The 13,182-nt window shown below is 35.4% G+C and overlaps 1 protein-coding gene across 1 annotated transcript in view; it reads right to left on the bottom strand.

The window, feature by feature from the left end:
- Nucleotides 1–13,182, bottom strand: part of SPAG6 (sperm associated antigen 6) — a 60,710-nt gene that overhangs the window by 13,322 nt on the left and 34,206 nt on the right. Inside the window, 6 exon segments of the mRNA XM_042053991.1 lie at nucleotides 270–339; nucleotides 342–446; nucleotides 3,609–3,763; nucleotides 4,916–5,087; nucleotides 5,970–5,999; nucleotides 6,002–6,177. Coding sequence (XP_041909925.1) covers nucleotides 270–339; nucleotides 342–446; nucleotides 3,609–3,763; nucleotides 4,916–5,087; nucleotides 5,970–5,999; nucleotides 6,002–6,177 — 708 coding nt within the window.

Raw genomic sequence — 13,182 nt, 5'->3', positions numbered from 1 at the left:
CTGGGGACCTGGCCTGCAACCCAAGCATGTGCCCTGACTGAAAATCAAACCAGAGACCCTGTGGTTCGCAGGCCAGCACTCAATCCACTAAGACACACTGAATATACACTTCCACAAAGAGAACATACAGATGGCCTGCAAACATACAAGAACATGCCCAACATCACTAATCATAAGAGAAATGCAAATTAAAACCTCAATGAGATATCATCTTATACCTGTTAGAATGGCTATCATCAATAAACACTCACTTTTACTTGAAGACCAACCCTCAGAGCTTTCTGTTGACATGTGCAAAGAAAGCAGAAGTTGCCAAGTGTTTGTGACTGTGACAGCCTGTGTGCATGTTCTGCGGTGAGGCTCCCTACCTGTCCCAAGGTCCAAGCAGTAATAGCCTTCATATGATCTGGTTCTTTTGACAAGCAGACTGACAACTGGGGCACACCCTGCAGCGCTGATCAAAAGAGCAAGTGTTATAAATCTAGAGCAGGATTAAAGAGTCTTCCATGTCTCTCAAGCATTAGAAGAAATCATTTTAGTCTTAATCCTTTTTTCCCTAGATGGCTCAATAAGTGAGAGCATCATCGGGGCTGTCATTTTTTCAAGTCAATAAAATGACTAGAACTAATTTACCTTAATTATCTGTTACAATTCAACTAAACCAAGACAATCTCTGCTAGCATTTACTCCCCAAATAGAGAAGCATTTAACAAAACAACAGATGCCACAGATTAGTATATAAGCAAAAAAACATTCTCCTGTGACAGCTTTAAAATGCTTAGATTTTAAAACCCTTTATTTTCCTTTGTTAAAAAAAGTTAATTTAAAATCCTTTAAAACTGATGTTCACTAACCATAATAAATCTGACAACAAGTAACTACTATAGATTTGAAATCCAATGAATAATGTGAGCCAGAATTCTATTTAAGTAATTTTTATTTTTTAAAGATTTTATTTATTTATTTATTTATTTATTTATACTTTTATTTATTTATTTTTAGAGAGAGGGAAAAGGAAAGAGAGGGAGGGAAAGAAATATCAATGTGTGGTTGCCTCTCGTGTGCCCCCACAGGGGACCTGGCCTGCAACCCAGGCATGTGCCCTGACCAGGAATCGAACCAGTGACACTTTGGTTCACAGGCCAGTACTCAATTCACTGAGCCACACCAGCCAAGGCAGATAAGTAATTTTTTAGATTAAATATACTCACTGAAACCTTTCCTGAAATAGTAAATCAATTTTAATTAATTTTGGCCAACTTTTAAATGACATTTTTGCCCATTTTAACATGTTCAAATGTCAAAATAGAAATGATTGTTTTTGTTACACAGATAGCATGTGATTATATTTTGCAATTTAGGCTTCAGTTTTATCTAAATAATCATAACAAAATTAAGTAAAGGACCTCAAATACATCACAGTTTCTATATCTAAGGAAGAATCAAATAGCCAAATCAAATCATAATTCCAGATTCTACAGGAATAACTTTCTAACTAATTTGAAACCATAATAATTATCATGTTAAATTTACTTATTTTATTTTGAAGTATATTTTATTGATTATGCTATTACAGTTGTCCCACTTTTATCTCCATTTTATCCCTCTCCACCCTGCACCCCCCTTCCCTCCAACAATACTCCATTCTTAGTTCATGACCATGGGTTGTACATATAAGTTCTTTGGCTTCTCCATTTCCTATACTATTCTTAACCTCCCCCTGTCTGCTATGTGCCTACCAATTATGCTTCTTATTACCTGTACCTTTTCCCCCCATTCTTCCCCTCTCCCTCCCCACTTATAACTTTCCATGTGATCTCTATTTCTGTGATTCTGTTCCTGCTCTAGTTAGTTTGGTTTGGGGTTTGTTTCTTAGGTTCAGTTGTTGATAGTTGTGAGTTTGTTGTCATTTTACTGTTCATAGTTTTGAACTTCTTTTTCTTAGGTAAGTCCCTTTAATACTTCATACAATAAGGGCTTGGGCACCTTAAATGTAGTACCACAAAAGTCATTGTCACATTGTCATGCTACCATAGCAAAGGCCAAATGATCATATATACTTCCCCCCACACCGTGCTTTTAATTTTGGTTATTAAGACCAATTTCTTGAAGAGACCTGCCATATTTCCTCATTGGCTTCTTTTTTTCCAACTAAAAATGTTTGTCTGCCAATACAAAAGGTCAGACCTGTCTTCAGAATGAGGCAATTTTTCAGAAAGTCCATACTCTTGGGCACATCAAAACTGAAAAAGGAGGAAAAGAAGTCAGCCTTCTCCACCCCACCCTCCAAACTCTGACTGAACTGACCTCAGTGGTAAGGAACAGCAAATGAGATAAGGAACATGAATGTGCTTTGAAAATTATAAAGTATTATTTCAATGTGAAGTGCTGTTATTAGTCCTTACAGTACTACCTAGGGAAAAGAGAGTGACACAGGTGAGTTTGCCTAAAACTGCTGCTGCCACATTGATCTTCAACCAACTGGGAGACAGCTAGGTGGGAGAGGCCAGCAGCAACCCTAGACCAAAGGAGGGAAGCACCTCCTGGTTAGTTTGGGGAGGAAATAAAGGAAGCAAAAGCAATTGCTGCTTCTTTCGTCCTTCTTCCTACGTGTAAGCTTTCTGACGATCTGCAAAAGGACCAAGAACCAAAACCCCAGTGACATCCCCGCAGCGACCCTTCGGCAAGCAGCCCTGCACTTCTAGTCTGGGTCGTCGTAGTCATTGGGGACAGAAGAACAAAAGGAAACATGTAGGATGAAAAGCGAGCACAGCAAAGAATTATCAAGGAATAGGTAGAAAATAGAGATCTGAGGCTCCTTCTTATTCTGAGGATTAGCAAGGGATAAAAAAAAATCCACAGTTCTGTTTAACATACAGCAGCAGGTTTTCTATGCTGATAAGAAACCTACACCCCAGAGGGTTGCCAAAGACACTATAAGCACACAACCTCTGAAGCGTTCTTCAGGAGATCAATATTTATTCATGCAATCAATATTTTTGAACACCTACTATGGTCAGGGCTACACTCTATGGTGGGTTACTACCAAGTTGTAAATTGAGATGAGGCCAAATTCCTACAGCAAGGACACAAAACACTGCTGTCTAACATGTGCTCTGAATTGCCCCCATCTAAAAAGAGAAATGAATTCATGAAACCTGTTGGAAAGTAGATAAAAAGAGATGTCTTAGCCATTGTCCTCTCCTATCCAAATGACAGGAAAGGGGAGAATGACTACTGGCATGTAATTTAAATAGTTGTCTTTAATCAAAGTATGTTTTACATGTTTGTAAATATGTACAGTCAATCCTTCAGGATACAAATACACTGAATACTGTATTTCAATTGATATAATACTAATACTCAGAGGTATTGATATTTATATATACTGAATACTGAGTAAAACTTTTAACTATATACAAAGTAAACCTTACTTCAAGCATTGCTTTCAGAAACTTCCTAATAATCTTTGAAAAGAAGCTGAAGAATTCTTCAGGTTTCTTTCACTCTGGTCAGTTATATTTTATAATCTGTAGGAGAGTATTACTATGGTTCTGTCTTAGAATTTTTCACTACAATAACTAGGAGAAAATCAAGCAAGAACGAACCTTGGAAATGATAACCACCATTGCCAGATTCTCAGAGTGAGATCCCACATAACCAAGCATCATGATGCCAGGCAGCTTTATGTTTCCTTTGCAAGACCCAGTGCAATCAGTCACGGCAGCAACTCCTCCTGTGTTAACTATCAACTGTGAAAGCTAAGGGAAAGGAAGGAGAGCTAGGTAATTGTGACCAAAAAGCATAGGATAATCTTTAAATATTACTTAAGTATTGCCAAACATTTTTACATAGGACCTAGTAACACCTGGTGAAATTTGAAATATGATTTCATGAAATTACATACTTATTAAAGAAATATACAAGTATAATAATCCTATTTTGAATGTACAAATATACTCACTATGCAGAGCTTATCTTGTGCTTCAATTTTTCATGCATCGATAGCACAACTTTTATCCCTATTCTAATGGTTGTCAAAATTCCTCACCTAGACACTAAGCCTAGGGCTAGTTCATAACTAGCTAACTACTGAAAGCCCCAATCACAACATGTGAGTAGGAAGCAGATTAATCATTGAATGCTGAACGACAATGTCAGACTTGAATTATTCTAGCCTCATTATCCCCTCTTCACAAACAATGATTACTAGCTGATTACACTTCAATCATAAAAAATTGCAACCAAGTAAAGATATTAGGCAAAATAAAGAATGAAGACTTTAAGCTTTAGTAAAATGAAATTGATTAATCAAAATATACACAGAAAAAGATACAACTTCAGAATCCACCCAGGCTTGCTTCATCTCTATGCCTTTGGCATCTAAGAACTCAGAATAGGAAGCTCCATATAAGAGCAGCTACTAGAGCAGTCACACGGGGCTGGGGGCCTGGTGGTCTCTCCCACCCTAAAACAGTATATACAACCTCTCACTACTCTCGGCTGACCAGAAATGACAAGAATAGCAAAAGTCTACATGGAAAGCAGGAAATGATAAAAACTGGTTTTTCTGTTTCAAACTTTAATGATATAATTCAGTGGGGTTCTCAACAGGGGGCACCTTTGTCCTCTGGGAAACATTTGACAATATACAGAGACAATCTCAAGTATTATGATATGGGAAGAGATGCTACTGTCAGGGACCAAAGATGCTTCTAAATATCCACCCTGCACTGTACAGGACAGCTCCCCACAACAAAGGGTTATCTAGTCCCAAATGTCCATAGTACTCAGCATGAGAAACACTGACCTAACCAAACCATGCAGCATAGAACCTGGACCTTTTACAAATTGATGTTTTACTTAACAAGAAAAACTAACTAATGTAATTGTAGTTAAAGCTTTTTTTAAATCTCAGGTATGTATTTTTCAGTTTCTCCAATTAAAGTGGAATTATCTTTCTTCATGTATTCATCTTTGTCCTTCACTCAAGTAAGTACAACTGGAAAAATCTCTGCTTTAACTACCATTTCTGACAAATCCACAGAACGTTTTGCAGTCTGACAGAGAGCTAAAAGGAACTGATGCTGTCAGGCAAAAACCAAAAGAAAGCATTACTTAGGGTCCAATGCAAAATTCAGATATAATTTAAACAGCTATTTATACATAGTCAAATTCCTTTATACAAAGAAAAAATAATTACATGTCTAACATAACCTAAAATTTCTGGTTATGTTAGAGACATTTACATCTTAGTCTTATACCTAAATACTGAATTTCTTAGATTGCTTCAGTTCCAAATTAAACGTCTTAGCATCGTATAGAATATTTAAATCTCTATTGCAGATGAGCAATGAATAAATACTACCTTTGGATAAATACTGTTTTTTAATTTTGTAATACTTAAATTGTTAATTTACAATACATGCGGTAATATAATACAAAAAAAGATCAGGCAGAACTAACATCTTATTTTTGGCATGATGATGATACCATTCCAAAGAACTTTCCATTGCTCAGTTAGCACTAACAATGCAAAAATTTTATAGGACACAATTAACTGGTGATTACTAACTGAAGATCAGACTTTAGAAAGCTATAAAAAATACAAACAAATGTGAAGATTTTCATAAGACACTTAGTAGTGGTGAGGTAGAAAATCTTTTAGATCCTTTCCTGCCCTCAGATTCAGTCATTATATGATTCCTTATTTTAGTGATTAATGTTAATACTGATGCTGCTTCTAATTTTTAGCATTGCACATACTTTTTCCAGTCATGTCTTTGTTGTCTATTCCTCACAGGATAATTTTACAGGATAATTAAAAGACCAAATATATAATATAGTCACATCTGTTTCCAATGATATTTATAAATTAGTTCTGAAAATATAATATTAATCTATATACATTTTTATTTTCTTATATTAAAAAATAAAGTTTGTTTATTTTTTAACTTATTTTTAAATACGTTCGATTGAACATCAGGGTTCAGAATTCTCTCTGAGCTAAGTGAGCAATGGCTCCTACATACACTACTGTCTGTGCTAACTCTAGAGAATGCTTTGAAATATCAGTGAGGATCGAAGCAGCCAACCTTTTCAAAGCAATTTCTGGCTCCTGGATACAGAGTAGTGAAAGAGGAACTGCTCCCGCATCCACCACAGCTTGTGACAGTTCTGTGGGTCCAAGAAAAGTAATTAAGTGAGTATGGGTGACTGACCCTTGTGCAAGCCATTTTTCACCCTGACAGATACAGCAAAGAAAAAAGGGGAGGGGGTACTTCACTGTCTCGACATCTGCATTTCAAATCAGCCTTCCTGGTTTCATAAACCATGTGGACCAATCCTGAGCTGAAAAGAATACAGGTCAATAGATGGACCTCCATTTACATGAACACATTTGAGGTAGATTAGGCTGAAATGGCTTGTTATTCTTTTTTTTTTTTTAAGAGAGTAAGCAGATGTCAGCTGTTTAAGCTCTGACAATTCTGCACTTCTCAATAGGCAAGCATTTTATGCATGGTTTACAATAACAGAGAAAATTAAAGTACCAAAAATTTACCAACCATGTTAATTAGGCAGTATTTTGTACTATTTACATGAGTAAACATTAACATGAATCTTGTGCTAACAATGTTGATTTTTAAATTCCATGCATCACATAGTATTTTTTTAAGATTTTTAAAAATTTTATAAAAAATAAAAATGTGCATTTCTATTGTACTCATAAAAACATTTTCAAAACAAAATCTATAAACAGCATACTTTAATATATAAGTATTAATGTTTAGATTAAAGAATAAATTTATTTTAATCATTTAACTTGTCAAAAATAAACATTTTTTAATATTCACATTGATTTACTTGTGTATCCAAGAATAACAGCTATAAAAATGTTTAAACATTTTAAAGATTTTAAACTATAGATATGAGAGACAGTCAGGCAGACCCATACATGTGAAACAATGTTTTTTGAGAAACATAAAGCACAATACATAGTTACAAAATTCTATGTTTATTTTATCCCTGGCCTCCATTAAGGAATCATATATTACCATATCTATAATTTCTTCCTTTCAAAATATGTTCTCATTTTTCCACATTTGTAATGCCCTGATAATTTATGTCTTAATAGCCAAGCTATCAATCAGCATATCACTTGAAGTTTCCAAAGAAAATGTGGTGTTTAATTTTTTGAAAGATGGGTAATACCACATTTTCTAAAAGGAAACAGTGTTAGCAAATACAGGTTATCATCCAATATTTGTTTTCCTCAAGTTATTACAATTATCTTAGAAATCTCAATATTGTATAAACCATTCATTCTTTCATTAAACAAGTATTAATGGAAGGTTATTATGTGCCAGATGCTTTCAACTCTAGTGCAGACCACAGACTTCTACAAATTAACACTACATTGATTAGCAGATATCTTTCAATTTTAAAAATCTAGTGTGAAGTATGAAATACAATGGGAAGTTAATATGTAATCAAGAACCAGAAGCCGACAAAAGAAAAATGCTTCTTAAAAAAAAATCAAAAGCTGCAACAGACTGGAATACCAACCTAATACTGTAACATTACTCAGAAACACCTCTGTGATTCTGCTGCAGTTGCCTAAAGACCAGCGAGACAGCAGGTGAAACAGGGGATCACTATTTCTCTCTCTCTCCCACACCACCCACCCAGAGGAATGGAAAGAAACAAAAAGTGTGATACTATATGTAATTTCTAGGTATAATTCTTATATTTTATGTTAATTATTAATATGTTAATTCAATTGAGTTTACATTACATAGGTATTATACAAAAATAACAACTTTATAGTACATATTCAATGGCACCTAGGAGATATATATATATATATATATTGGATTGAACCTTTTTTTTAGATTTTATTTACTTATTTTTAGAGAGAGGGGAAGAGAGGGAGAAAGAGGGAAAGAAACATCAATACGAGAGAGACAGCATTCAATTGCCTCTTGCATGCTCCCAACTGGGGACCTGGCCCAAATCCCAGGCATATACCCTGTCTGGAAATTGAACAGGTGACCTATCAGTTCATAGGAGGGCAATCAATCCATTGAGCCACGCCAGCCAGGGTGTGGATTGAACATTTTGTTTTGAGAGAGGGGTGTCCAACCTTTTGGGGTCTCTGGGACACACTGGAAGGAAAAGAATGGTCTTGGACCACACGTTAAATACATTGTGACATGTATCCAAAAAACAAATCACATAATGTCTTAAGTAAATTTATGATTTTGTGTTGGACCACATTTACAGCCATCCAGGGCCACGTGCAGCCTGGGGGTTGCAGGCTGGACACCCCTGGATAACTTTTATACATAGTCTCTGGGTCAAAAATATGTAGTAAACTATAACTGCTTAAAAGTACTATTAATAAAAATTTAAGATTCTTTAAAAAAATCCATTATCTTTGTGATCTCCACACATTTTATCCTTTTCTTGAAAAACAAAGTGTCATATCTTCTTTTCCCTGAACTCTACAATGTGAATGATAAAGCAAACTGTTCTTCTGATATATTACCCAAGCTGTTTTCTGTTCTCTCTAGAGTAGTGATGTTAAAGGCTGAGGATAGCACCAGAGAAAGATTTTCCATAAAGGTAATAAAGCATTCAAGGACCTGGATTGGGCCTAGTAATTTTGTACTTGTGATTTCCTGTGTTTCACATCTCTGAATTTGTATGATTCTGTAAGACTGGCATCTGCATAATGCACACCTTACTATACACTACAAAATACAGGTTCTTTCAGCCTGCCTCCTATCACTCTTCTCGTTCTCCTGTGGTATATCTTTCCCCTCTTCCTACTATTGCTTCCTTTGGCCTTTCAGTGCCAGTGACTGTCTACACAAAAGCCTTTGTCAGCCAGGGCATAGGCTCGTGAACCAATCCTGGACAATGGGGCCAGAGTAGAAATCAGCTAAAAGTATCTGTGAAACGTTTTCCTCAGTCATAAACAGAGATACACAGGGGGAAACACTGCCTCTTTGCTGGACATGGCCATTTCTGCAAATGACATCTGGAACTCCTATATCCATCTTGCAACCATAATGAAAGAAATTACCAATATGATGAGGATGGCTGAGTTCAAAAATGAAAAACATCTGGGTCCTCCACAACACTGTTCAGCTGCATAACCAGTCTTGGAGTTGCCCTGACTCTGAACTTGGTGTCGTGTGAAATAAAAAATGTCCTTACTGTTTGAGCCACAGCTGATATACAGTTGATATTCTGTAACTTACAGCCAAAACCATCCTGATGTAATTCTGTCCTCTCTTATGCTCAGTGTATGTGCATATTTTCCTCTCCCTTTAGTCACTGACTGTTCATTAAGTACTTACTATGTGCTAGAAACTTGGCCAGATGTTGGGGAAGCAGAATAATAGACTAAAACATTGTTCTATTCTAGAAGATTCTGCCCCGGGCGAATATACAAACAGACCACTACAAGTATGGAGCAGATCTAGGAGTCAAGTTTGTGAGGTGTTGGGAGAAAATGCATACAAGGTTGCCATTTCAGGCAGTGCTTCCTGCCTTACTTCCATCTCTCTTTTTCCCCCTATAAAAAAGCAGTAGTAACCAAAACATACAAAATTCTCATAACATTTAAGAACAAACTTCTCATAGGAGAAATTTCGACGAGCTCATTTTTCAACTCTAATATGGTTCAATTAATTATCATGCTTATGAAATTGAAGATTGATATAGATTCAGATGCTCAGAATAGATTTGACAAAAAAAAGCAGTTGAGTCAAGAAATTTATCTTTTGTGTCTGAAAATATCTTAGTCTTATTTTAAATTCGAAGTGAATCTTCAAGAAGATTTATTCTTTAAAAATACACCTTCTGCTGTGCACAACAGCTGACATAATTATATGTTATTAATAACAAGCAAGATTAGCAGTAGTTATGCAAAGACAAATGCAGAGTAAAAAGCTTTATGTTCCACCAAGGTACCCTCAGGAATTACACTGGGTTGGTGTTACTATTAGTGATATATTTTTCTTCTCCATTTGCCAGATTGTCTTCAATGTGATTACATATTTTTAAAAAATAAAAGAAAAATGAACTTTTTTGTCCACACATATAGCTACTGCTAAGGCTAACTATATTAACATTACTATTATAAAGGACAAAACAACATGTTAGCTTATTTCTCAATATGGCAGAAAATGGTGGGAATATATGTCTTCTCTAAAGAAAACATTAGGAAAGAGTATATAATTATTTTTTAAAGAATTACTAATATACACTAAAAATATTATCCATTTACTTTTTCACACTTTCCCTCTTGCCTTAATCCATGTCTTTATTACATTTAAGTTAAAATATTACATTGTTCGATGTTAAAGTTTATTCATCATTTTTTATGTTTTTAGATTGTAAATTGTCAGAGAGAGTAAGATCTAATAGCACCTTCCTTACTAAAAATCATTTTAAAAGCATACATTGTATACAATTAAATATAAAGTTCTCCAATTTGATGGTCAGCCATTTTCAGTAAGGAATGACTAGTTCTGTTGGGCCTCACGAACTATTGAGTGAAGAAACTGAGGCAGCCTCCTCCACAGGGCTGTGATAGGGATGGTGGTGGAGTCATCTATTACAGTCCTGTCTCAGTTTTTCTATGACTCTTTCTAATGACATTTATGAGGTTTATTTGCATAAAACTCTTTCAATATTAATAATGTGAAATTTTGGGGTAACAATTCTTTGCATCTTAGACAGTTGCTTTTTTTCTTAAGAATTTTATTCTATGCTGCTCTCAGAACATGGAGTTTTGTTTTCAGGGGTTTTTCTCTCCTCTAGGAAAAAAAAAACCTGCCCTTGCAGTGCTCACTCACTAACAGGTGTGAAGTATTACATTTAAATGGATCAGAATCTTCAATTTAGAATAATCAACAAAGATCAGTATAACTTTAGATTTAATTTTAAAACAAAAAGAGACACAAATGAAAGAGGATTTTAAAAATCAACATTTATAAAATTAGTATTATCTAAAGCTGGATGAATGGGATATTAGAAATGACTTCATACTGACTAGAAGGAAAGAGCACAGATAGAAATGCCCATCGATGTATAATAAGCATGACTATAACAGGTAAAGCTAGATAAGCCAGGCAAAAGTAATTTTGCGTTAGTAGTTCTCACAATGGCCTTATTCATGCCTCTTAACTGTTATTTATGGCTAGTTGTTTGCTAAGATTAAGAGCAATAAACTGAAATGTCCACAAGACCCAGGCAAGTAACTAGAATAGAGAAGCCAGAGGGTGTAAGAAAAATACCCAGTTAGGAGCTCTGGCCCAGTAGCTCAGGTGGTTAGAGCATCACCCCAATTCACCAAGGCTGCGGGTTCAAATGCACAAATAAGTGAAACAACAAATTGATATTTCTCGTTCTCTTTCTTTCTCTCTTCCCCTTCCTCTCTCTTTAAAAATCAATACATATAAAAAAGAAAAGAAAAATGCCCAGTGGGGGAACAGCAGTACACTGGAAAAGTTTAGGTTCCAGCTACAAGGAATAGGAGTTACTCAGCTTCAGCCCAGTGTGGCCATGTAGGAATAGAGGCCTGCTATTGTCGGATCTTTCGATTTTTCAAGACAAGCCAGAAATTTGATTTTTAATGTGAAATCGCCGGGTTTTTAAGTGTTGCCAACACTTTTTTTAAAGAACACAGTGCAGGCCAAATAAAACACTTAGGCTTACACCTCACACCTTCTAAACCAGCCTGTGGGAGGGGCTACCTTTGATTCTTGCTTTTGTGGTCATGTTTTTGAGTCATAAAGGAAGAACCACTCTACTGGTTATATAAGAAAATTCACAGGAGAAATTGAGGAAGACCCAAAACCTGGCCTTTAAAATCTCAACTGATTTTTTGTCTTATAAGGAAGACACAGAAGAAAATTAAAGAAAAATTAACTGATCCAACATGAGAACTGATGAAAAGAACTCACAATGAAGAGAACTCTCCAAAAGGAAGGAATAAAAGAAAGAAGTATATCTATGTATGTATTTAGCACACTAATTAAAAATAATCAGACAAATCAAACACCTCAGGAATTTTAATTTCTATTAATTTTATTGCTTTTTAAATTTATTTTTTCAAGTACTACTTTTAACTCACTGTTCCAAAGCCCTCCAAAAAGTTATACTTTGTTTCATTAAAAAGCAAAAGAAAGTCACAAGTCATCATCTCTCTGCACTTAGGTGGTCCTATTATCAGTTTTAAAAATAAGCTAGTTTTTGCATCTAGCTTTAAAACACATAGTTATATCACTTCAAAGCCTATGTGAAAGAAAGCAGTCTTAAAAACCATTAAAATTTGGCCACCACTTATGATGTTAATGTTATAATAATCAGTCACCCTATTCAGCCAAATTTTTCATGATTTTATGAAATTGTACTAAAAGCAAATATGCTGTTGCAGTTGCCAAACCTGTTCATATACTGACCATATTCCAATATGATTTTAGGAATGTCACTTCCAAAGTAGAAGAAATGTGTCTAGTTTTTGGTCTAACCCAGCTGTTTACAACTGGTTTAGTTATCTACTGCTCTGCAACATATGACACCAAACTCAACAGCCCAAAACAGGAAACATTTATTATCTCATAGTTTCTTATAGATCAGGAACCTGGGAGCAGCTTAGCTGGGTGGTTAGATCTGTGACCTCCCACTAGGCTGCACTCACGATGGGGCTGTAGGCTTGACTGGGACTCTAGAGTACCTGCTCCCAACCACACTCCTCTGAGTTCCTTCTCATTTTGGGGGCCTTTCCACAGGCTGTTCAAGATGAAGCCTGCACCAAAGTGAATGATCCAGAAGAGAGAAACCAAGGCAAAAGCTGCAGTCTTTTATACTCTAATCTCAGAAGTGATATACCATCACTTCTGCTATATAGTTCATTGGTACAGTGTAAGAGAAAACTACATAAGGATGTGAATGAAAGGAAGTAGGCAACAATGAACAAGAATTAAATTAAAAAAATTTTTAAATAAAAATAAAAAAAGGAAGTAGGCAACACTGGAGGGCCATCCTGAAGGCTGGCTACCATAACCCTTTAATTTTTCACCAACATATCTGACAGGGGCAACATTCTTCCATATGTAATGCTCAGTAAAGCTATAATTCTGAGCTAAGAAATTGATATCTCCAATT

The sequence above is a fragment of the Sturnira hondurensis genome, unplaced genomic scaffold (genome assembly GCF_014824575.4).
Source record: "Sturnira hondurensis isolate 20B ecotype Veracruz unplaced genomic scaffold, ASM1482457v3 Scaffold0009906, whole genome shotgun sequence".
Classification (NCBI taxonomy): Eukaryota; Metazoa; Chordata; class Mammalia; order Chiroptera; family Phyllostomidae; genus Sturnira; species Sturnira hondurensis.
Note: the sequence above shows the minus strand (reverse complement) of the source record. Positions and strands in the feature narration are given on the sequence as shown.